Source organism: Stylophora pistillata, chromosome 4 (assembly GCF_964205215.1).
Source record: "Stylophora pistillata chromosome 4, jaStyPist1.2, whole genome shotgun sequence".
NCBI lineage: Eukaryota > Metazoa > Cnidaria > Anthozoa > Scleractinia > Pocilloporidae > Stylophora > Stylophora pistillata.
Genome location: NC_142522.1, coordinates 27,460,073 through 27,487,069, shown reverse-complemented (window position 1 = coordinate 27,487,069; position 26,997 = coordinate 27,460,073). Strand labels below are relative to the sequence as shown.

Sequence of the window (26,997 nt, the reverse complement as noted above, 5' to 3'; positions counted from 1 at the left end):
CAAGGATGTTTTCTATTCATAGTTTGAGACTATTTGAAGATTTTTACTCAGTTTCCTTGACATTTTATCAAGAGCAGCATCCAACGGTGACACAAAAGTGGCAGAAAACTTGTTGTTCATAATTTGTACACCAGTAACAATGCCAATCGCTAACATGGAATCCTCTCCGTCACATTTTTCAAAAATCACTGCCCCAGAATCACCTAGACGAGTGAATGGCTGTTCTTTGTTTTCAATCATGAAGCAGCTTTCCCCAGAAACGAATTCATAGAATTCACAGATTACTCCCGTGTCAAGGTCATGAAACTCTACATGCATCCTGGTGGAACCGAGACTCAAACGCGCTGGGATACATTTCTGTTTTATGAAATTGTATCCAGTGACGCTGCCGGACATACACCATTTTCTCTCCAAACCTTGGACTTCACACGAACGAAGGAAACTGCCTCTTGGGTAATCTGAAGTGCCAATAATTTCGACAAAGCGATTTGATCTAAGGGCTCTTGATTATCTATCTTTCAACTTCGCTATAGCAACATCGATGCACACTTCTGTTTGGTAAAGACTGTTTCCTCTACGAATGAGGCCCCTAAAACCATCTAAGAAGTCTGCCACAACCCTTGATTCACGATTGAAAAGTTCTTCCAATTTTCGTTCAGAGGAATGTTGACTGGCACTCACGGTCAAAGACAAAGTCTTCAGCCTAGTAAACTCGTGGAACAATTCATCTAATTTATTTATTCGCTGCCAAAAATTATTTTACTACACTTTCTTTGTAATGGAACATAACAAAAACAGAATCGTACGTGAGTCTTTGCATAGCTAATCTACGAGCTTGACGTTAAGAGCTCCAAAAGGACTTCATTGCGCATTTCGAAAGAGATAAAATAAATGAAATAACAATCTCATTTCAAAGCTTTTCGATTATATTCAGTTATCTTCAGAATTTAAGCAGTCAAATATGCTACTTGTTTCGAGACAAGCCGATCTTTCCTACTTCATTTTGTGTCTCCTTCTCCGATCACATGATGACTAGAAAGCAAATAATCGTTACCATCATCATCTTTCAAAATCGCACCTAAAGTCCCAGCAGCAGCGACCCCTTTGATGCCAATGCTCGCTCCCAAACGAAGGTAATCCCCCTGTTCTTGTTGCTCAATTGGCCTGGATGAGGCCTACCATTCAATCCAAAATCCCTCCACGATGTCTACCGGGAAACCTCCAATAAATGCTGGAATGTCGGTTTCGCCGATTGGGATGCGACCTTTGCCGATAACACTAACCATGATGCAAGGCTCGTTTGTCGGCTTCGAATTCGTTACTTTGAGAGAAGGGTACACTGCAGTGATGTTACGATGCTTGTTTAAAATGAGTAGAGAAGTGTGAATGATCTTACTAATTTCATCAACCTCGAATTTCTCCAATGTTCTTGACACTCCAGGGGTAATGTTTGGCCCATCAGATGTTTCTTTGTCCAAATCTGTCCACTCTAGCCCCACACCCATCTTTCCAAAGTCCTTTCGAGCAGATTTTTTCAACTCTTCTGATCTGCCGTTATTGCAACGGAACACGTACAGTTGAACGTACACCTGACCGCTTTTATCTTCGTATGGCAACACCCTCATACATTCCTTGTGATCAGCTTCAAACTGTTTGGTTTTTTCTATGATGTCATGATACTGTTGCTGTTGTTGTTGTTGCGCTTCTAGTAAAAATAAACACAAGGCTATGTAGCTAGGTCAACGTGTCTTTTATCTAATCAGGCTAGTTTTAGTCGCTTTTCGCTAGCATTACGTTTGCGGACATTTTAGTCATGAAAGTTAAAGCTTAAAACAAACTGTCTGGGTCAGATTTGTAAAATTTTCCTTTTTTTTTTCTACTCAGTTGGCAACCCAAGAAAGAGTAAGGAGAAAATTGTGGCGAAGTGACTTTAGTATGTGGTATCTGAACATAATAATTTACTAGCACAAATATAGTTCATGAAGAAACCTGTAAGTTTGAAATTTTGAGTACTGCAGTAAATGAAGAAACTGGAGTTGTTTCTCAGTGTATTTTTATACCACCATAAACAATTCTCTACGATGAGTTCGCGAATAGCAGCGAATATCCCAGCCTCTTCTCCCACTCGCATGTTTCTGCGAAAGGACGTTTGTGACCTGATGTTAGGCTGTGACAAAGTTTGATCGCTTTTCAACGTCGAAGTTCTTTTAAATGAATTGCGATGATTCATCATAGTACTTGCTCTATTAAATATAAGATTGTGCGAGATTTCATCGAGGCTCACTTTTATGCTATTCTTTAATGTTTGGCGCAGAATTTTTCCTTGGTGATTATCTTTTCCCTAAAATCAATCAAAGCAGGAGCGTTTTCTGCATCAACTAAAAAAACAAATTAGCAAATGAAAACATTAACTTTTGATCAACCGCGAGTTGTTCCCACGTCAACGCGCTACTTAACCCTTCGACCCATGGCCGACAACTGGCCAGTAAAACTCCTAGACAAATCGTTGGCGGATATGTATCGAATGTATTATTAGGTTTACTTTTTACGAACGGCCGACCGAGATCAACTCGAGGCTCACCTAAATTAAATTGATGCCATAAAGTTCAGTTTGATTCAATTTATTTATTGACTGCAAAAATATTCTTTTGTTACTTTACCTCTGTAATGGAACAAAACAAACGAAAAACATCCTACGTTAGAGCCTTTGCATAACTAATCTACAAGCTTGACCTTAGCTGCCGAAAAGCTCCCAAAGTACTTCGTTGCATATTTCGAAAGAGAAGGATTTAAATGAAAAGTACTTTCTCCAACCAAATATTCAGTATTTCAGCAGTCAAGTAGACAAGTTGTTACGAGACTAACCGATCTTTACTGCTAGCTTCATTTTGTGGTTTGAACCAGGGAGTAATATATGATCATGTAGTCAGATCGTCCAGGTGAGAGTAGTCCAGAGAGAGACCGCTGTCAATGATAGTGAGCCCTAGCGGAAGTCTTTTTCAAAGTTTTCTCAGGACTACTTTTGCCCAGATGATCACACCACGCGGTCATTGTTAGGAAATCCATTATCTTTGAAGAGCAACACGCAGTTGTCAATCAGCCACTTTTCAATTTCTCTTACCCTTGTTTGCTATGCTGTCAAAAATAAGAATTAAAGTCAACAGTAGTTTTATTAATCATCAGCTTGGAGGTTTTTCAACGGTCACTCAAGGAGAATTGCACTTTATAGGTTCCACAGAATAGGGCTATTGTACGATGCCTCTTTGTGCCTTAATTAACCAATTAATGTACAGAAACTTGCTCAAAATACAACTTACTTTCATTTCCGGAGAGAAACATAGATAAAAATTTCTTAAAAGATAATTTTTTCTTTGAATGGTTCCGCTTTTATCGACCATTGAACACACGGGTGGAAGACAATGATAACAAGCCGTTGCGACTTAGTAAAGGGATGACCACGAATGCCTAATATGAGAGAAAATTACAGTGATTCAGGGGAAACAAATCCAGGTGACTTTGAAAACCAACCGCTTAATACAGGGTGACCGCTTAATATGGTGCTGTGAAGAGAATTTATGATTTCTTGGTGCCACTTACATGTAATACAAGTCCGACTGTACATGTTTTATTGCACTGGAAAACAATATCACTGGTATCATTGCTCACGTATGAATCCTGTTCATTACAAAAGGAAAGGTCATTTAGCATTTATTCTACGACTGAAATCATTTTGTTTCTCAGTCGTCAACTGTTTTTGTTTATAATATCAGCCTGATAATGAATTACATCAATTCAAATTCATGGGTAGTCGTTCACGATTTCAAGACTCAATTAATTGGCCATACCTTCATGATCTCAAAGATTACGTAGACATAAACAAAAATATCCAAAAATGTCGCCACGATATCAACAAACTTAATTTCAATCGTATTACCAAATTTTCCAATCTCTCTTCTGAAGTGTGGTCAGCTCTAAAAAGCCTTAGAAAACGCAAAGACATAGTTATCAAAACGGCCGATAAGGGCGGCTCAGTCGTTGTTTGGCGCACCAACCTCTACCAAAAAGAAGCTTTGCGGCAACTTTCTGACACCTCTTTTTATCAAAAGGTCGACAAAGACCTCACTGCCAGCAATCAAATCACCGTCAAGAATACGATCAACCAACTCATAACTAAACAAGAATTGCCGGCCACAGCAAAAAATCTCATCATAACCACTCCTAGAACTTCTTGTATTTACTTTTTACCTAAAATTCACAAACCTAACAACCCGGGTCGGCCCATTGTCTCGGCTTACAGTTGCCCTACCGAACTTATCTCCAACTATCTAGACAAAATTATGGCTCCCATCGTCAAAACTTTACTATCATATTTTAAAGACAGCCAACACGCTCTTCAAATTTTTCGCGACTTTAATTTCCTTGGCCAAAACAAACTTCTTTTCACCATGGATATTACGTCTCTTTACACTGTCATTCCTAATAGCGAAGGTCTTCTGGCCCCTAAACATTTTTTTGATCAACATACTGTTAAGGAACCTAAATCTGAAACACTACTACGCTTAGCCGAATTAGTGCTCACACTCAACTGTTTTTCATTCTGGGACAACTTTTTCAAACAAACCAATGGTGTAGCCATGGGTACCAAGATAGGACCTAGCTATGCCAATCTTTTTGTAGATTTTGTCGAACACCAGTCTTTCAGCCAATACAACGGCTCCAAACCTGAACTCTACGGTCGCTACATCGACGACTGTATCGGTGCCACCTCCTCTACCAGAGAGGAGCTGACTCAATTCATAACCGCAGTCAATTCTTTTCACCCGGCTCTGAAATATACCTGGGAAATTTCTGACAACTCGTTATCCCTTTTAGACATCAAAGTTTCAAAGTTATCAAAGACATCAAAGTTAGACCTGATTTTCCGCTGTAACAAAGTTTGATCCCTTTTCAACGTAGAAAATCTGTTACTATATATTATGGTGAATCAACATAAAACTAGCTTAATCAAATATAAGGTTGTGCGAGATTTCATCGAGGTTAGCTTTTCATGCTATTTTTTAATGTTTAGCGCAGAATTTTTTCTAGGTGATTACCTATTCCCTATAATCAATCAAATTAGTAGCATTCTAAACATCAAATTAAAAACAATTATATAGTTATTAAAAACAATAACCAATAATCAACCGCGAATTGTTCCCTTATAAACGAATTGAACCCTCGACCTATGGCTGACAACCATTAGTCAAACTCCTAGACAAATCGTTGGGGGATGTGTATCAAGTGTTTGATCAGGTTTACTTTCTGCGAACGGCCAACCGAGATCAACCTGAGGGCCACCTAAATCCAATTGATTCCATCTAGTTCAGTTTCATCTAATTTATTTATTCGCTGCCAAAAATTATTTTACTACACTTTCTTTGTAATGGAACATAACAAAAACAGAATCGTACGTGAGTCTTTGCATAGCTAATCTACGAGCTTGACGTTAAGAGCTCTAAAAGGACTTCATTGCGCATTTCGAAAGAGATAAAATAAATGAAATAACAATCTCATTTCAAAGCTTTTCGATTATATTCAGTTATCTTCAGAATTTAAGCAGTCAAATATGCTACTTGTTTCAAGACAAGCCGATCTTTCCTATTTCATTTTGAGTAATGCAGTAAATGGCTTGAACACAGGAGTGACATTTGATGATGCAATCAAATCGTCCGGGCGAGAGTAGCCTTGAGAAGGACTGTTGTCAATGATAGTGACTGACGTTTCGACTATCTAAGCGTAGGTCATCATCAAAGTTTTCTTAGGACTGCACTTACCGAGATGATCACATCAAAGGGTTATTGTTAGCAAATAATTTATATCAAACCACTTGCAGTTGTCAACCAGCCAGAATTACATACATGCATACATACTATATTACTACTTCCCCAAAGAGGATTTTCAGAGGCAATACAATTAAGGTAAAAATTAATTATACAATTAAGCTAAAGATTATATATCAGACTTAAAAAATATCAATACCTCAATGTGTTCTCCACAATTATCACATTTTTTCAATATAATAACAATCTTTATCTAATTCAATCATAATATACTATATATTAATATATTTAATTACATTATGAGTGAATATAATCTAATTATGGCTTTATTTGAACATTATTAAAACAATGATAGAATTCTTACTGTTCATACTTTCGGTGAACTTCTAGGTCGCAATAAAAAAATGCATAAAAGTTTACCATAAAGGAATTACTGATCTTATCATTATTATAGACAATGGAAAGGTCATTTATTGTGAATTAAAAAAAGCCTGGACGAAAAATTGTATTGAGGACAGAACAAGAATTATTCAAGCAACGTGTTGAAAAAGAAGGTAATTATCTTGTCAGCAATGATTTCAATGAAATAACGAATTTTATTGATCAACATTTACAAAACTGTTGATTCATCAATAATTGTGAGAATTAATTTTCCATTTTCAACTTTATCGACGGAGACTTCAATACTGTTATCATCATCATTATAAAATATTCCACAAAAACCATCTTCACCTCCATCATATTTAACTCTGAAAGATCCTTTTATATTTGTACTTATCCAAATCTTTTCTTCTTCTAAATAAAATATTAAACATGTAAAACTGAAATGATTTTGATGAACATTCATACAATAACTATTTCTTCAGATATTGGAATGAAATATCCTACTATTACATTTAATTTTCCATATGAATTTTCTTCAGATCCTTCTAATCTTACTTCTTTAAAAAGTTCTTCTCTTGTTACCAACATTATATATTAGATGTTTAGAAAAATTTTAATTTATGATTTTATTTATAACTGGTTTGCTTACCATGGAAATAAGACTTTAAATAGCTTGTAAATCCTTGATAGGAACCCAGCTGTTGAATTCATCATCATAACCCTTCCATTTAACCAGAACTTGTTTATTCTTATAATCTCTCTTTACTACTTTATCAATTCTGAATATTTCTTATTTAGCTCGTAATGATTCAGGCCCACAAAAACTGCCTCTAATTTCTTCGTTGTTTAAATCTCGTAATCGATAGGTGATTGGATTCGTGTATTGTACTTTATCAATAGTGAATATCTCTTCTGTCCAATTTGGAGTATAGCCTTCATCGAACAACTGTCTTTTGTATTTTGATATTCGAACCTTATCACCGATTTTATATTTCGGTTTTTGTTTTGATGCATGAACATCACCATATAGATTGAAATAAACTATTCTTTCATTCTTTTTAGTAGATGCTTCAGTAGGTGTCATTTTTATTGAATTGTGTTTGGTATTATTATACTGACTCAGTATTTTTGCTGGAATGTCAAGATATTGGGTATTACCTTGGATAGTAAACTGTTTCCACATCTTGTTTTTAATTGTACGATTCCAACGTTCGAAAACAGATGACTTCTCTTCATTTTAGGTTGAATATAAGTTGACATTATTTTTGTTCAGCATTTCTTCAACGTGTTTATCGTAAAATTCTTTACGTTTGTCAGTCCATAAGAAGTCTGGCTTTCTTCCTTCTTTGAAAATGGTTTTGAAAGCTTGGCTTATGGATTCACCCTTTTTGTCTTTCAAAGGTTCAATCCAACCGTATTTACTGAATACATCAATGACCATAAGAAGATATCGATAGCCTTTGTCCCACTTGCTGAATTTCTGCATTTCAACCAAATCTGCAGCCCATATTTCATCAATATGATTTACAATTATACACCGCCGAGCAAAGTTACGCTTGATGGGTTTGTGTAATTCATCTGCTAATTTAAATTGCCAGTTTTCTTCACTCGACGGCTTTTCCGTTTTTTACTTCCTTTGTTCAGTTACACCAAGACCTAATTTCTGTTTGGTATTGTTTGGTATTATATATAAAGATGAAAGTAATGATTTAGCTATTAAGCTGTTAGTTAAACGTGATGATTCTTTAATGCGATTTTCTTTATGTCATTATACTCGTGTAATAAGAGATGATTATGCAATAGAAAAGGAGGTTATATTCGATATTACTAAAATGAAATCAATATCAAGTGATAAGTTAATAGTGTATTATTTTAGTCATTATGACAATTATGGTACATTGGTCAAGGCATACGGAGATTGTTTTATTTCAGACAGTGATTCAGACAGTGATTCAGAAGACGAAACGTAATTCACCATAAAAGATGATAAGATCAGAAACTAGGTCTATTTTTAAAAGTTAAATTATCGAATTTATCAGTAATTTTGCTTGCTCTTTTTCTTCTTGGTTTTTTTCGTTAAGTCGGAATATTTAACAATATCAGGTTTTTTTAATATTATTGTTTTCAACTAGAAGGAAAATGTAAATGTCTTTCAATGTTGATAAATAATCAAACAAATTCTTCTTATCATCTGTGTCTTTATTAATTTTTACAATTAACCGATCCTTTTTACCACAAGTTTTTAACATATTTTTAATAAAAGAGACTTTCGGTCCTAAAACAAAGAAATTAGGAGATGGTTGTATCCCATTAAACAATTCTACATTTGCTTTTATAGTATAAAAATCTTTCCCATGCATCATATGTTTCTACGGTTTCCATTACTGTTTTAATGTCCATATATAAACACTATGTATTTTATCTTTAAATAATCTTTTCAAAAGTAAAGAAAAAGAATGAAATTCCAAAGTAAAGAAAAAGACTAAATAACAAATTGTTTAATAATTTCCAGATGCGTAACTGGTTATTCCATCCTCTGGAATATATCTTTTATCATCAAAGCAGCTTAATGACACTTTGTTCAGCTCATAACTGCCAAGTTGATGTTTTTTACTTCGTATGGTTTTCATATTGTGATACTTTTGTTTGTTGCTAACTAAAACCTCTTTGTAATTTTTATGTTTAAAGATCTTTTCTTATGACATTCCTTTTGATTCCTTTCTCCGTGCGACTACCTTTCTTATCATCTTTGATATAGCTGTACATCTTTGATCGCAAACCAACGAATTAAACTATTGGTGCTCCACAAGTTTCATCTTTGAATTTACCGATGACAGTTTTATTTGATTCATTGAAATATTTTAAATGTTTTGGATAATCACTATTGTCAAACATCTCTTTATCATTCCAAAAGTCTTGGTACACATCATTTGCTTGAATTATATATGTCAATGAGTCAGTGTCTGTGAATAATAACTTTTATCTCCATACTTCTTCTTGAAATAATTGTAATGAAAATCAAACATCAATGTCTTTGAAAGATCAAGAATACACATCCCAACACGCTGGTCGATTCAGAGTTAATGTTTCTTTTAACTTGTGCACAGCGACTAGATTTTCATTGAATACTTTACTTGATATAAAGGTTGGTTTCGATGTTAATTTCAACAACTTTTTCTCATCAGTGACAAGTCTTACATCCACACGCTTTCTTAAGTTTTCCATTGTCTGTCCTAATACCGAATTATTTATCACTTTGAAAAGTCTTTCTAAAAAGCATTCTTAGCTTGAGTTCTCTATTGTGTATTAAAGTCGATATATTTTTTTAACCATGGTGACTGATTAAATTCAAGTGCTCTATGAAACTTTTTCAATTTCATTCCAAGTTTAAGATATAATAGAAGATTTCGGTAATGCAGAACGTATTTCTCTTTATTTGATAACGTTGGGATCAATTCTGATACAAGACCTATTGATATATTGAATTTTTCAGCTATTTGTTTACAATACGTTGACAACAGGTCTTGTTTTACCTTAATTTTTTCCGGTGCAAGCGGATAATCCTTATGCAAATCATGTAATTCGTCTGGGTATTCAAGATCGACTTCCAAAATTAATCCCTTTTACTTTCTTCAGTATAAACCCCAAGGTTTGTTTTATCCAGTCGTTTTTGTGAAAGCCATTTGAATCTCCCAGTTGGAAGGTATTGTGACAGCCCAACCGTACAGATTATTGGCATCGAGGTACATTATATATTTCGAAGGTTCATTCTCATTATAATCTTTCATGTATTTGTTAACGCTTTTCCATATCGATTAGCAATATAACTAGTACCTCCTCTCAAACCTTTTTCAATGAATTGGAACATGTCAATATCAGTCATCAATTCAAGCTTAATGCCAGTCATTTTTAGCATAGCATCCCAAGATAGTCCAGGACTTTTGAAATAGTGGCAAGGATCGAGTTTGTAATATCGAAGACAAGTTTGTCTGAAGTTCTCAAACACATAGGCTGACAACAATATGCCAGACTTTTGGTAGATTATGATAATCACCCATCGTTTTTAACTTGAATTTTTTTCCATAAATTTTGAGCATGTTTATATTCATCATCTGAGATATGTTCATTATTCAATATGCTGTAAAATTCATCTTTTCCTGGCAATTCTGTGTTATCAAATTTATCAAAGCTGTCCATGTAATCAGTAAAGATTTAGAACGAAATGCTTTTCATCAGAGACTTAAAACCCACTCTGAACGTGCAAAGCGATTCAATTCGCGCAAAAGTATTTGTTTAATTAGCTCGTAACATATTTATGCTAATTTAGTGTTACACCTTGCCACAAACTTCATTTTTTATTTCTCCTTGACAATGGCGTCATGATGACACCGAAACGTCGGTTTTTATCGTTAGATTTTGCTAGTCCATGTAATCGTAAGGATAAACACCTTTTTGAGTCAAGATCGAATTTTTCATTCTTAAATCTTTCTGATGTATATTTGAAAGCTTCTTTGGGAAGATTATTGACTAGTTTATAAAGACTTGAGCTCAGGAATTGAAAACTATCAATGAAAGTAAGATGATTCCCAAGCATCAAAGCCATACACTTTTCCATGTTATTTGGGATTGCATTGATATTCATTTGGCACTCTTCTTCTTTCTTATTTGTGTATTTATTGTTCTTCAAAATCTCTCCAATTTAGTGCATGATGAAGTGAGAATCATATCCTCTCAAATTATGAAAGATCACAGGTATATTACCAGCCATTTCAAAGTTAAGGTTACAAATTGAGCTAACCGCCTCCCGGTTAGCTCAGTTGGTTAGAGCGCCGGATTGTGTTGTGCGGGAGGTCGAGGATTCGAGCCCCAGCCGGACCGATACTCATGGTCTTAAAATAAGTGAAGAGAATTTGCTACCTTTCTATAATCAAGAAATGGATAGATATTCTAGTCTTCTCGGATATGGACGAATAAACCGTAGGCCCCGTCTCCTGCAGGGTTAGGGGTAGGAGACGTTAATTTCCCACCCACGAGATTACTGTGTCGTGGATGTCCTCCCCTGGGGTGGGATGGGTGGGAATTGACCCTGAAAAGCCCCCATGGGGAGTGGTCAACTAACGTATGTATGTATGTAATCTTGATGAGCTGAACCCCTGAATTTTCCAGTCACATGACAATGGTCTCGTACTCGAACGTGTTTAACATTATAATTTTGTTCACAAATGTGACATTTATCAGCCTTTTGGAATTTTTCTTCATCCTTTTATGTCATTTTAAGAGGTTTGTTAAATTTATAATTTAACTTTTGGCAATATTTCACTTCTTCAAGCATCTGTTCCATGAATCTGTTAACAGCTTTCTCACCGCGATAGATTTTAATAGGTTTTGTATATTTATCATTATAAGTGCAAACAACCTTATAGGCACAACCACAGTCAGTATGTTTTTGATAAGCTTCGGTGAAATATTCATCATCTGCTCGTTGACAGCTTTTATGTACTTTTTCTGTTATTGCTTTAAAATCAGCGGAGATAACAAATGGAACAGGTAGTTGCTTGTGATAATTATTGAATTTTAATGTGTTGTTTTCTTTATTGTACATCTTAATAGCTTGAGCTCCATTTATTATGAGACAATTATCTTTATGGTCAGTCAATACCTTTTCAGAACTGAAACAATGCAAACAATATATAAAAGAGTGCTTTCTCTCCCTATGTTTTGTTTGATTATACATAAGTCTGTTGGAACTTTTATTAACGCATAATGCGAGTTTTTATCTTCTGTTATCAATAAAACATTCAAATGATCTTCATTTCTCTCCATACTAACATAGATTGGATATCTTTGTTTATCATTATATCCGAATACATTCACATTAATATTATTTTGTTTTTCGATCTTGTTGATTTGCTTAATAGTAACCGGGAATTCAACTCCTGAATAATGTAATTGTTTAATGTAATCCTTAACTTTTTTAATTCTTCGTGGATTATCTTCTCGTGGATTTAAATGTCTGATATGACACCAGCGAAAGCATTCATCATCTTTGTTTTTCAAATTAATCAATCCTTTTCTACCATTTCTTAATTCTGGTGGAAGTTGAATATAAGAGGAACCCCTAGATTGATTATATAGAACAATATTTAGGTAGTGATTATCAACTGATCGAACAAGCCAGCCAGATCCTTCTGACACCCATTATGCTACTTTATTTAATATATGTGGCTCTGTCAATCGTAAAGAGTCTGCTATTTCTGTATCATTTATCATTGTCTGAGGTGAGCTATTAAAATGTGCTGTTTTGTCATTCATTACTTTTTTATCACCCTTATCTTCAACCTTGTCAAAAGTAACCTTTAATGTCTCTACAAATTTAAGGCCTTTCATTTCATTCAATATCTTTTTAATATATTGACCAACATCCGAATCTTGTGCTCTGCATTTGAATTAACGGATATTTGTAATAATTTTTTATGTTTATTTCATATAATTTCATGTATCCTTTTAAAGCCTTGTTCGTCTCATCAATTATTGTTCTTGGTAGAGGAACAGGCTTCTTTGTTCTTGGTTTAGGCACTGGTTACTCTGGTTTATAATAATCTCGAAACTCTATGGGTGGTTCAATTATGTTTTCTACATAAGCTTGAACCATCTGTTTAACATTGTTGAACGATGGAGCGAATTCGATTTTCCTGTTTAATGTTTTTTGTTGATATTCTGGAACAGGTCTCAAATTCATTATTTTGTCAATGTGCTGGTTTTTGTCAGATTCAGTAATTCGCTTTTATTCATATCTATGTTATATGTACATATATTGTTTCCATATTTTCTATATGTGATTTTTCTTTAAGTGTTTTTCGATTTTTTTATCTGGTATTCTCCATACCCATATTTTATATACGTGATTTTTTCTTTAAGTGCTTTTATTTCGAGGATTCCCCAAATTTGAAAAGCAAGTCTGAACGAGCTTGAACCGGTTTGAACTGGTTTTAGATCTGCCATTTTGAATTTTCATGAGTCTGCGTTTTTGGATTCCTACTTTGTTGAAAATATTTTTCAATAATGTTTTCACATTTCTGGAATTTGGATTTTTGATCTGAATTTTTTTGATGAGTTTTTCAAAATTTTTACAGAACATTTTTTGGATTTGGACCTTTGATATCAGATTTTTTTTATTTTGAACCCCTCATTTTGAAATGTGCTGTACACGCGAATTACTATACTACTTGCTTCACTTTTTAATTCACTGCAATTACGCTTGGGAAACATTAATTCTAAGGTTTTGTTTAGGAAAGCCCTGGACGAGTTTGACTTGTGATTTTTTATTGTAGTTTTTAACGGTTTTAATCTAGTGCATGTCTTTTTAAAATATTTTTGTTTATTCTTATTTATGCAATAATTATGTTAAATATCTCTTTTCTTTTTTAAAAGCAGGACCCCGTTGATAACACTACTTGGTACTGAAGGGCTACCCCGGATAAATATTCGATTATTATTATTATCATTATTATCATTACTTAATTATTGAGTAATTCTCTCTTCATTGCAAACTTACGTAAACATTAAGAGCAATTCCATTTTCTTTCAATTTTAAATTTCAAAAACGAACAAACTAACGAAATTTGAAAACAAAATTGATTTTGAGTTACCTTCAAAGATTATGTCAACATAAACAGAAATTCTATTTCTTTTATTTTGAATTACCTTCACTTTCCTTAGATGCGCCTTTAGTCAGTTCACTTTGAGATTGAATCTCTCGTTGGCCATCCATTCTATGGCAGAAGAAAAAATTTCAAATGTTTTGCAAGAGCTTGAACACCCCATCGGCATACAGCGGTCATAATAATAAAATCCTCTCCAACAAATCCCCAAAAGGTTGTAATCTTGGGGTTGAATAGGAATGATTCGAAAAGCATTCTTAATATCTGTTTCGGCCATAAAACAGCCGTGGCCAACAGTTCTGATGATATGAATGGCATCTTCCACCGTAGCATAGGATACGCTAGTAAATTCTGAAGAAATGCCATCATTCAATGATGAACCTTGAGGGAAAGAAAGGTGGTGAATCATACGGAATTCACCCTCTGTCTTTTTAGGAACCAAACCCAGTGGAGATATACGAAAATGGGGAAAAGGTGGAGAGGAATAAGGGCCTGCAATGCGATGAGCGGCAATTTCTTTATCTAGTTTGGCATCAACTGCCTCAGGATATTGGATTGCAGAAAGTAGGTTTTTAGCACATGTAGAGTCTCGCGGTCCTTCATAGTACAAGGGAAAGCCATAATTAAAACCATTGGATAAAAGCTCTACTACGGAAGGGACATACCCAGAAAGAAAAAATTGCAAACGATCACTGTGGACGGGTGTTGGAAGCTCCCGAGGAAGTAGGTTGGGGAGTGATCCGGCTGCTAGGGGTGTTATGGCTGCGTTGCTTGGACAATTTGGAAGCGTGTCCTTTGCTAAAGGCACGAAAATTACAATTTATAGCCCGATGTGGACCATCACATTTAGCACATGAGTGCTTAAAGGAGCATCCTGAGCAATAACCCCCTTTATGAAACTTGAAACAATAACCCCGAGGGATATCAAAGTTCTTAGCAAGGCTGGTTGCTGGAATGGATTTTCTGGCATTAGTCCGAGACTTCAACCACAATTCCCAATGTACAGAGCCCCAGGGAAGAGAGGTGGCCTCAGACTGGCGCAAAAAACGGAAGTTATCATAATAACGCCAATTATGCCCCCTAGCAGCCAGATCTTGAATAGTAGCCCCATACTTCATGAGCCCGGGAGCCTCATGGGGATACTGTGCAGTAAAAATACCCACAAAAACATGAAAAGCTTGGAGCCAAACATCTATTGACGTAATCCATTTAGCTTTGTTTGCTGGCTCAAGAGCTAACGATGGGGAAGAGCCTTCCTGGGAGGGTTGGAGTGTGATGCGAAATTTGTCCTCAAAAGCTGGATGAACAAGAAGGGAGCCAAAATCAACAAATTCATTTTGAATAATTCGGCCCCGAATCTTAGCTGGGATCCGTGCATCGATTGGTAGGTTAAAAAACGTTGGGACAAGGCTAGAACATCGGTGAGATATTGGTTGAGGATCGTTGCCGCCGTGTTGAAGAACGGCGCTCGAACACGAGGTATCACCTCGCAAATACCGATGACTCGTACAGAGTACGATTGGAGCAGCAATTGAACCAAATCATCGATCCCTGAACCGACGACCTCGGGACGGTTAGCACCAAGATCATTAGTGCCTATTTCAAGAATGATGACGTCGGGTTTTAGGGCAGAAACAACACCAAGGTCGTAAAGGCGAAGTTTCTTCACAGTACGACCGCCCACGCCATGCAAGTGAATCACGGCGTCGCCCAAAAGATTAAAATGCTCGGCAGCACGGGCATCAAAATTGGATCAAAGGTCTGAACTCAGCCTTCGAACAAACGAATGGCCTAAAATAAGAACTGTGGGAGGTGAGCTAGCCATAAAACCAAAGAAAGAAAGTCGAAACGAAGAAAGCTGTGAATTCGACCAAGCACATGTGCAAGCAAAATGTAAGAAATAGACCAAACCACAGAAAGCTCGGGACTTCTAAAGACAAATCGTCAAAGAGGAAACTGTTTTAAGGGATAAAATTAATAAAACTCACCTCGAATGAAAAACCACGATGAAAAAGAAAAGCCACGTCCTTAATCACCATCAAGATGGAACGGAGTGACGCTCACATGGGAGCCTGGTCACTTGGCAAGCACAAGTATCCTAAAGGGTATTGGGTATAATCCAAATAAATGCCACCCCAAGTCCCAGGCCCCCAAAGGAAATAAAAAGTACACAACGGGGAGAAGAAGCATAAAAATTCTATTTGCAAGAAAATATTTCCTTTAGATAAAAATCCAGTTTCTTCTCAATTCAGCTTGTTTTTCGCCCTGAGTTTAACTCAGTGTTTGTATTGTAATTTGGCTGAAGGACATGAATTTAGAGATAATTAATTTTGTCCTTCTTTCTATAGACTACGAGTGGTGCCTTAGTGAAAAAAATGGCTCTTAGCGCGCCGCGGGGAACTCTTGCAGTGACGCCGATGCGGCGCAGAAGCTCCATAAGTGAGGCGCTCGAAACGTAGCATGTTCCCACGTTGCCATGTTCCCACCAATAACGTAGCTCCATTTTCTGCCTTTAAAAGCACACACAACCCACAATTCCTCTATTCGCTCCGACGAAGGGCTAACGCTCGAAACGTCAGCTTTTGTAATCGTTACGGTGGCCAATTTACCACTTCAACTTTGTTGATATATCCAAATTATTTCGTTACTCCCACCGACGCAGCCCCAAACAGTTTCTTTCGAAACTATCAGCCTTTATTCAACCGAGAAAAGAGACGATGAAAAATTGAAATCAGTAGAGTACTTTCGCTCGATAGAATATTTCGCTCATTCGATGGATTGAGTCTGTGAATCAAGTTTACCACTAACAAAACAGCCAAGAAGAGGTATAACAGAACTCAAGTTAATCGAGGCGGCTAATTAACCCGATCGCAAAAGCGAGAGTCGTCACCGATTCACATACTTGAAATAACTGAGACACCCAGGTAATGGACTGTCTCGAACTTGCGCACCAAACACAGTTGTTATTTTCAATTCAGCTAATTTGCCGCTGTCAGATTAACTTCATATTATAATTTTAGTTTTGAATTACTCATCAATATTCCTATATATTCCCATATGTTTACCAAGTCCATCGCAAATATTATAATTTTGGCCTTACTCCACTCTGATTTGCAATTTAAAAACAATCTTAAATTAGCCATTTACTCTTAGTGCCACGTAGTGTGAGAAGGATAGTGGAGATTCTGCCAATACTGTGCTCTCTTCTTTTTTGGACAGTTGTTGTGAGGTTCGAAAAGTGATAGCTATGCTGTGTATAAAATTATTTTACCATATCTGTAGCCTACATTTTGATGCTTATCGTTCACGTGTAAGATTTCTATAATTTGATGAATGGTTTGTATGTATCAACCTTACTCATTTACGTACAGGATGAACGACCTCAAACCCAAAATAGAAACAGCAATCTCAAAGAAGAATAGAGAATATTGTGGTAAAGTACTTTTGACGGAATGTTGATCTTTTACAGAGGTGGAAAGATCGTAAAATTGTCATTCGTTGTAGTCGAAAGATTTCGAAAGAATCTTGCCAAAACCATGAAATCAATAGATATTTATCCAACTATCCATTATAGCTCCTTTGGCTCAGTGGGTATCATGTCTGAAAATACACCATCTTCCGCGGTTACTTGGGACAGTCTAAATTTTGTGAGGGAATAAGGTGAAGGAGGCGGCAACGTTTCGAATTGAGCTTCTGTCACCTCGCTACCCTGCTGGCAGAGGCGTTTATTTGTTAACTTCCCCGACGGTCCACGCAAAAATAGAGTCCTCTGCGCTCGGTATGTTAAATCTTCTTCGAGCATGCGCGGCCTGTTGCTTAGAAACAAATTAGTTCCCAGTAGTACTCGGCCAACTTTCAACAGCCATGTTCGGTGCGAAGGTAGTTCACCAAAGGAACAAGTAGCTAATAAATCAACGATTTACCGTTGCCAGTAGGTAAAGAAACGAATGTATCTCGACCAGATATGAAACTTTCGACGGCTCTAAATTGCTATGAGGTTAAGTCGTAGCTTGAAGGTAAAAACCTCTTCGAAACACTGACAATACTTTCCCGAAGAACATTGAAAGACGCCATAACCGTGATTGTGGGCTCACACTTGGTCTTGCTATATAGCTAAATAGGATGCGTGCGCATAAAGACGTGTTTAACACAGGTTCTGACCGGTTTTTGCGAATCAGATTATCCACAAACTTGGATAATTCCCAGGCGCAAGCTCGAAGAAGATTTAATAGGCCGAGCGCAGAGGACTTTATTTTTACTTGGACCGTAGGGGAAGTTAACAAATAAACGCCTCTGTCAGCAGGGTATCACCTCGCTTGCATTGATTAAAATTACTGTGATCAGGTGTTATACATAAATAACGTATTTAGTTAAATGAGTTGAAGAATGCTCCAGTTAACATGGAAGGAAAACAACGCAGGAGACTTAATGAAATGCTACGAAATAGTTTCCTGATACCTTTGAGAACAGCTATCTCAAAAAAAAAACAATATGGAACTGAGTGGGTTAAGGTATTCTTAACGGAATGTTGCTTTCTACATTAAAAAATATTCATTCAATGGAACTGAAATATCTCGATGGAATCTTTCCAGTACAATGATATCAATAGATATTTATCCAACTATCCTTTGTATCTCATCTGGCTCAGTTGTTATCATGGTTGAAAATACATCATCCTTCACGATTACTCAAGAAAGTCTAACTTTTGTAAGGGAACGTGAAGGAAGCGTCAACGTTTCGAATTGAGCTGCTGTCGCGTCGCTCGAGACGACTAGTATTACTGTGATCATGAGAAACTAGTCAGGTGAAAGACCTGATATGTAAAAGCGCTGAAAGCTGTTTCCCTGTACGGCATGAGCAAGGGAAAGAAACCTGCGTTGGTGGGAATTAACACACTCCTAAGTCACAGAATCCGATTTTAGTTTCTTTGGTACAGAGACAAGTTGGGTCGTAGTTCAAATATACAAAGAGCTAAGACTTTGAGCTTTCGACAGTCAGTTGTACTTGAGGCTGGAAATCATGGCACCAAGTTCTCGCTAAGTTACGAACAGTTCATCCCTCTCAAATAAGATAGGAGACGCCAAATGGGTATCGGTAGCGTACTTTCGCTTGATAATTTTCTCTTCCTTCGACGGATTACGCATCTTAACCAAGTTTGAAAATAAGGCGGTTTAAATAAACTTTGCCATAGCCGGGAATAAACGATTACACAACCAAGAAGAGGTCTAAAAAAGACTTACTAAGCTGATGGAAGAAACGAGAGTCTTCTTGCACATAGTCTCCCTCGCAGCCGTTTTTAGTCTCGTCACGCAACGGTCCTCTCTACAAGAGGGAGGAGTGTTGCGTGACGAGTCTAAAAACGGCTGCGAGGGAGACTATCATGCACAGAAATGATACCTTAAAATTGAAACAAGGCACCCAGGAAAAGGTCAGCTGCCGCGTTCAAAACAGTTTTTCTTCATGTAGTTTACAGTCCTAAATGTAAATCAATACGGTGTCTGTTTCACTTTCAATTGAAATACTACACAGTTTGGATGGAACTCCTTGTTACGGCTTATTAAAGTGGAAAGTTACATCGCAAGCAATATCAAAGCCTACCTTATAGTCGGGGTACAGCCTAGCTAATAGAATGACAATGACATTCACAGATTTATATCCGAACTGTATTTGCTAGCAAGCCTACACAGTTGACTCAGGTACCCTGATAATCAATGTGTTCCGAAAGTTTCAGCAAGGTATTCCTTCAAGTGTCTGCCTAACTTGTAATTCTCAGTCTATTCTTTTCTAAGCATCTCACAATGCTTTACGCATTTGGGGGTAACCAGAAGTGTTTTCATCTGGCTCGGGTTACAGCACACAAACATGGGAAAAACGATTTCTGTTGCGCCCCTGGTTGCTCTAGCAGAAGAAAAACATGAAAGAAGTCTGTAGAAAGAAAAACTTTCTTTCCATGGACTACGAGCAGTCCCTCGGTGAATAAAAAAATTTCTGTCAGCGCGCGGCGGGGAACTCTTGCAGTGACGCCGATGCGGCGCAGGAGCTCCATGAGTAAGGCGCTCGAAAAGTAGCACTGAGAACATCGCGAAGAGTAGCAAGATTACAACGGAAGGGTGATTAAAAAAACTTGACTCCAAACTCCTGGCGAACAGTTGTGAACAGGTCGTGTTTTAATCAGATATAACTCATGATGACGTGGACTAGTATTACTGTGATCATAAGAAACTACTCAGGTGAAAGACCTGGTATGTAAAAACGCTAAAAGTTGTTTCCCGGTACGGCAAGAGCAAGGGAAAGAAACCTGCGGAGTAATGTTGTCAGGTTCCATCGCATGCATTAACGTTTGTGGGTCACAGAATCCGATTCTAGATTCTCTGGCACGAAAACAAGTTGGGTAGTAATTTAAATATACAAAGAACTAAGACTTTGAGCTTTCGACAATCAGTTGTACTTCAATTGTTACTATACTATATCTATATCTTTATATTTATATAATTACACGTATACTTACATAAATACACGTATATTTGTATGTTTGTTTGTGTAGTGTCTGACCCTACCAATAATTCAGAGAGATCTGCAAATGGTGGAAATAAACAAATATTGTTATTGTTGAAGCGGGTGGAAATTATGGCACCAAGTTCTTGCTAACTTACGACGATGAAAATAAAGTGATGCTCCAGAAAGAACCAGATAAACACTACTGCATGTACGCCAGGTATCATTTTCAAGATAGCAAAATTCGAAAAGAGTGGTAGCATAATTTTAGCATAAAAAAGTTCCTTTGGGTCTCCATAGCAACTGCCAACAAACATCATGCATAATGATTTTGAACTAAAAGATTACTTAAGAATATGGGATAAGCAATCAGAGAAACATGCGCTTAAACTTGTAGTTTAAAGATGACAGTGAATCATGTCTTGGCTTCTTAAAACGCGAGACAAAGGTTTTTTTTTTTCAATCAACTCAAGCCTCTCGGTTAGCTCAATGGATAGAGCGCTGGACTGTTTTGCGGGAGGTCGAGGGTTCGAGCCCCGGCCGGACCAACACTCAAGGTCTTAAAAAATAATTGAGAAGAATATGCTACCCTTCTATAACATCAAGAAATGGTTAGATATTCTAGTCTTCTCGGATAGGGACGAATAAATGGAGGTCCCGTCTCCTGCAGGGCGAGAGGCAGGAGACGTTAATTTCCCACGCACGAGATTACTGTGTGATGGATGTCCTCCCCTGGGGTGGGATGGGTGAGTAACAGGACCCCCGTTGATACCAGTGTTTACTACACTGAAGGGGCTATCCTGTATAAAAAAATAAAAAATAAAGATGTCTACACTCTTCGAGAGCATTTAAGTTAGCGGTGCGTAATATTTAGTTATTGGTTGACAACGACATTAATTGTTTTGTCTGGATAAAAATCCAGTTTCTTCGCAATTCAGCTTGTTTTTCGCCTTGGGCTAAACTCAATGCATGTATTGTAATTTGGCTGAAGGACATCAATTTGGAGATCACTTCAGTTCTCATTTCTTTAGACTGCGAACAGTCCCTTCTTTTCGGCGACGTCCGTCGTGCGAGTCAAATAATTCAGTGAAAAAAATTGCTTTTAGCGCGCCGCGGGGAGCTCTAAAATCTGACTCAAAACTCCAGGCAGACAGTTGTGCACATTTCGTGTTTTGATCAGATATAACTCATGATTACTGCAATAAGTATTCATAACAGAAGGGTTAATCAGATAGAATGCATTTCTTTTCATAAAACTTAAGGTCAGCAGAGGAAACTTAATTATGTTTTCAGTTTCATAAACCGAGGGCGCTAAAGATCTGCTCCATAGTGAACATGGAAGGCAAACATCACGCGAGACTATATGAAATACTATGAAATAAAGTTTCCTAATACCGTTATTTACAGTAATCTCAGAGAACAATAAAGAATAGTGGGGTAAAGTACTTTTGAAGGAATGCTTCTCTTTTACAGAGGTATAAAGATCGCAAAATTTTCATCCAGCGTATTCGAAAGATTTTGAAAGAAGTTTGGCAAGACAATGATATCAATAGATATTTATCCAACTATCATTTATATCTCATCTGGCTCAGTCGCTATCATCTCTGAAAATACACCAGCTTCCATGGTTACTTAGAACATTCTAAATTTCGTAAGGGAAAAAGGTGAAGGAGATGGTAACATTTCGAACTGAGCATCTGTGGCGTCTCTTGCATTGATCAAATGCGAGACATAAATTAAGTATTTAGTTCAATGAACTGAGGACGCTAAACATTTGCTCTAGTTAACATGAAAGGAATAAATTGCAAGAGACTTTATGAAGTACTATGAAATAAAGTTCCTAATACCTTTAAGAACAGCTATCTCCAAAAACAACATGGAATAGTGGGGTAAGGTATCCTTAACGAAATGTTCCTTTTAACAATCATTTATGGAAATAAGATCATAAAATATTCATTTAGTGGAATTGAAAGATTTCGATGGAATCTTTTTAATACAATAGAATCGATAGATATTTATCCAGCTATCCTTTCTTTCTCATCTAGCTCAATCGCTATCATCTCTGAAAATACACCATCTTCCACGATTACTCGGGACTGTTTAAATTTTGTTAGCGAAGAAGGTGAAGGAGGCGGTAACGTTTCGAGCTTCTGTCGTGTCGCTTGCATTGATTAGAATTACTGTGATCCGGTGTTAAACATGAATTGCGTATTTGAGCTTCTGTCACGTCGCTAGCATCGACTAATATTATTGTGATTATGAGAAACTATTCTGGGGGACGACCTGATAGGCAAAAAGGCTAAACTAAAAGTTGTTTCCCGGTACGGCATGAGCAAGGGAAAAAACGCTGCGTTTAATTTTGTTAGGTTCCATCGCATGCATTCAACGTTGGTGGAAATGAATACACTCCTAAGTCACAGAATTCGATTCTAGTTTCTCTGGCACCAAGACAAGTTGGGTGGTAATTTAAATATACAAAGAAGTAAGACTGCGCTTTCGACAATCAGTTGTACTTGAGGCTGGAAATCATGGCCGGGCACCAAGTTCTTGCTAAATTACAAGCAGTTCATTCCTCCCAACTGAGATAAGAGTCGATGAAAATAAATTAGTAGCGTACTTTCCCTCGATGATATTTTGCTTATTCGATGGATTATGCATCTCACCCAAGTTTAAAACGAAGATGGAGTTTAAATGAACGCTGCTATCGCTGGTAAGAGACGATTACACAACCAAAAAGAGGTCTAAACAAGACTTATTAACCCGAACGCGAAGACGAGAGTTTTCATGCACGTAAATGACACCTTAAACTTGAAATAAGGCACCCAGGAAAACGTCAGTTGCCGCATTCAAGGCATTGTTTCTTCATATTAAGATGCAGTTTACAGTCCTAAACGTAAATAAATGCGGTGTCTGTTTTTAACTTTCAACTGAAATGCTACATAATTTGGACGGAACTCCTTGTTACGAACAGCTTTGTAAAGTAGGAAGCTACATCGCAAGCAAATTCATGATGCACCTAAAGCTTACCTTATAGTCGGCGTACAGTTTAAAGGAATCACAATGACGTTCACAGAGTTATATCCGAACTATATTTTTCCAGCAAGCCTAAACAGTTGACTTGGATACCCTGATAATCAATATGTCCCTGAATTTCCGCAAGACGCTGCTTCAAGCGTTCGTCTGATTTACATCCCACAATGCTTCACGCATGAGGGGGGGTGGAGGTAACCAGAAGTGTTACCGTCTGGCACGGGTTATAACATCCTCGGAGACCCAGGGGCTGTGGGTCGATTTGAAGTTAGGGCATGAAGAGCCCCTGGGGACATTGTCTTAAACAACATCTAAGTCTCGTAAATAAATGCGGTGATCATTGTATAAACAATGTTACTTGTTGTAAATATCTTGGAATCTTAATATCGTCTGATTTTTCGTGGACAAATCATGTCGAATACATGGCAGGGAAAGTTAATCAAAGGCTTGGCCTACTTAGACGCATTAAGCATTTGTTACCGTTTAAGGCGCGCATCCTTTTTTATAAAAGCCTCGTTATGCCCTTATTCGAGTATGCTGATTTAGTTTGGGGAGACAAACATAATGTAACTTTAATGTCTAGTTTGCAAGTGCTTCAAAATAAGGCGGCTAAAATAATATTAGATCGACCACTGTATTCCTCTGCGTCTGATGCGTTAACTACACTGAAGTGGTTAACACTAGAAAAAAGGCGCTTCCAGCGCCGATGCGTACATGTATATAAATGTCTTAATAATCTCACGCATCACGAACTAACATTAGTCACTCAGCAAGAACAGCATAGTTACAACACAAGAAATAAAGCAAACCTCAAAATTCCATCCGTTAAAAGAAACTGGGGCAAACAAAGAACTGGCTATCATGCTGTAAGTGATTTTAACTCGCTGGACAAAACTATACGAGCCGCTGATAATGTAACTATTTTGAAGCGTAAGATTTTTAATTCATTGATTTAAGTTTTGTATTACACATAAGATACATTAGTTTTTAGTAGCATCTTTTAGCATTTTTATTCATTGTAAATTTCTAATTTTTAATTTTCGAGGTCCTTTTTGTAAACCACTTTTTAGTGAAAAAGTTTCCTCATTAAAGATTGTCATCATCATCATCATCTTACAAGACCAGTTCCAAACGGTCGCAGTCGTTCTGCCATCTGATTGGTGCCAGAAAATCTTTGTGTTTTTCTGCCCAATCAGAGTGAAGTGTGCTTTAAAGTCCTTTCGTGTGTTTTAACACGGACATAAATTACTAGCTCAGTTGCTCGCTATGTTTGTTTGGACCGTGTGACGGAGATTTGCTTGAGGTGAAAAGTTTCAGTCTCGGCACACAATGTAAGAGAAATCGATCAGATTGTCAGCGAAAATCTTACCGGAAATTATACTGAATACTTTCGCAGGTATCACCAGAGAACGTGTTTTAAAGTTTGCGAGGTTTGTATACAACACGATGGTTGCAGTCATTGATATGTCGCTTTAAACGTCTAGATTTTTTGCATAATTTGCTGTGACTGAAACTTTGCCAATCCCGTGAAGTTATTTCGTCGCACGGGCCACGCAGGTATGTCGAGCAACTGGCGCTTTCGCCTACGTAGCTTTCTGCTTTCTGTGCGCGCCAAAATCTAATCTTAATAGTAAAGTCGTTCACAATACGGCCAAGGTTGCAGAGCGGACGACATCCAGGAAGTGCTTAGAGAAAGCTTAGCTGTGTTTCCGGTTAGCTAATTAAAATCTGAACAAAAACTCATTAACGAGAACATCGTGGGAAGGAGAGATGTTTTCGGGCAGTTACCGAAGGGGTTTGGAAAGAGTTTAATCTTTCAACTGCTGTCTAGAGTGTTGAAATTCTTGAGCGAGGAAGGCCACGGATTCTCTTCTAGTCCCTTGGTCATTGTCATTTCACCTCTTCTGTCGATTGTTCAAGACCAAGTTAAATACCTTTGATCATTGGGAATCGATCCGATGCTGTTTTCAGTGGGAAAAACAAAACCAAAGACCAAAAAATATTGGATGGAAAGGGGGGGTTTGCTTTATTGCAAATGTCAGCTTAGTAGTACAGGGTCATCTACCCACATCTAATAAGCAAAAGTTTCCACGCTTAGCTTTTCTTTTTTTTCAAGCGAAGATGAGATTAGATTTTGGCACGCACAGAATGTTGCTCAAGTACCAGTTGCTCGACATACCTGCGTGGCCCGTGCGACGAAATAACTTCACGGGATTGACAAAGTTTCAGTCACAGCAAATTATGCCAAAAATCTAGAAAGATTTAAGCTTAAGTCTCGTTTAACGTTTAAAGCGACATATCAATGACTGCAACCATCGTGTTGTATACAAACCTCGCAAACTTTAAAACACGTTCTCTGGTGATACCTGCGAAAGTATTCAGTATAATTTCCGGTAAGATTTTCGCTGACAATCTGATCGATTTCCCTTACATTGTGTGCCGAGACTGAAACTTTTCGCCTCAAGCAAATCTCCGTCGCACGGTCCAAACAAACATAGCGAGCAACTGAGCTAGTGGTTTATGTCCGTGTTAAAACACACGAAAGGACTCTAAAGCACACTTCACTCTGATAGGGCAGAAAAACACAAAAATTTTCTGGCACCAATCAGATGGCAGAACGACTGCGACCGTTTGGAACTGGTCTTGTAAGACAATGTCCCCAGGGGCTCTTCACGCCCTAACTTGAAATCGACCCACAGCCCCTGGGTCTCCGAGGATGGGGTTATAATGCAGCGCACAAAAATGGAAACACTGAGGAGAAAAACAAGAGGAAAATGAGAGATTTACAGCCTCCACTCAAGAAATAAACGCGAGCCGAATGACGAGTGATTTACAAACTTTTCTCGTGTTCTCCCAACATCCTGCGCAAGTTATTTTGCCGCTAAACTGACGGGAAGTGCAGTCTATTGCTAGAATGAAATTTAAACTCAAATTGAAACAGAGCGCTGTATATTCTAATTTTCTATGCCGTTTTGAAATTCTTGCGATTACTGTAACTCACTTGGATCGGAAAATTTACAATCGACAACTCGAGATTGATAACTACAAGATTATCCGAAGGGACAGAGATGCTAACACCATCGGTGGTGATGTTTTTTCTACATCGCCAAACATATATGCTCAACAAGGCTAAGCTCCTTGGAATCGAAGGACACTGAGGCTATATGGCTTAAGATTCTGATAAACTCGTCCGGTTTCATCGTGGGAACTGTTTATAGACCACCTACAGATTCTCTATTATTTGATAGATTTCAGGTCATACTCGAGAAACTCTGGACTAAACACCGGAATGTAGTTATCATCGGCGACTTAAACTGCGATTGTACTTGTCTAACCGACGGTTCAATTTCCTCCACTTCTGGCCAAAAATTACAGGATTTGTTATCTCACTTTGACTACACGGTTATCAATGATAAACCAACTAGGGTAACAAGGGTAACAAGTGATACGTCTTCTCTGGAACTCCTTGCTACGGCTTATTAAAGTGGAAAGTTACATCGCAAGCAATATCAAAGCTTACCTTATAGTCGACGTACAGCCTAGCTAATAGAATGACAATGACATTCACATATTTATATCCGAACTGTATTTGCTAGCAAGGCATCACG

At 37.4% G+C, this 26,997-nt stretch overlaps 1 protein-coding gene and 1 long non-coding RNA gene across 2 annotated transcripts; both read right to left on the bottom strand.

Moving 5' to 3' along the window:
- Positions 1–711: 711 nt before the first annotated feature.
- Positions 712–26,931, bottom strand: LOC148733144 (uncharacterized). Its single transcript, XM_088756523.1, has 3 exons — positions 26,910–26,931; positions 13,908–13,975; positions 712–1,705 (listed from the first exon to the last, which is right to left on the bottom strand). The coding sequence occupies exons 2-3, from the start codon at positions 13,972–13,974 to the stop codon at positions 1,176–1,178; spliced, it is 597 nt and encodes a 198-aa protein (XP_088612649.1). The 5' UTR covers position 13,975; positions 26,910–26,931; the 3' UTR covers positions 712–1,175.
- Positions 21,739–24,624, bottom strand: LOC148733145 (uncharacterized). The gene is made up of 2 exons (XR_015999851.1): positions 23,387–24,624; positions 21,739–22,938 (listed from the first exon to the last, which is right to left on the bottom strand). It is a non-coding gene; the product is annotated as an uncharacterized LOC148733145 (long non-coding RNA).
- Positions 26,932–26,997: the final 66 nt, after the last annotated feature.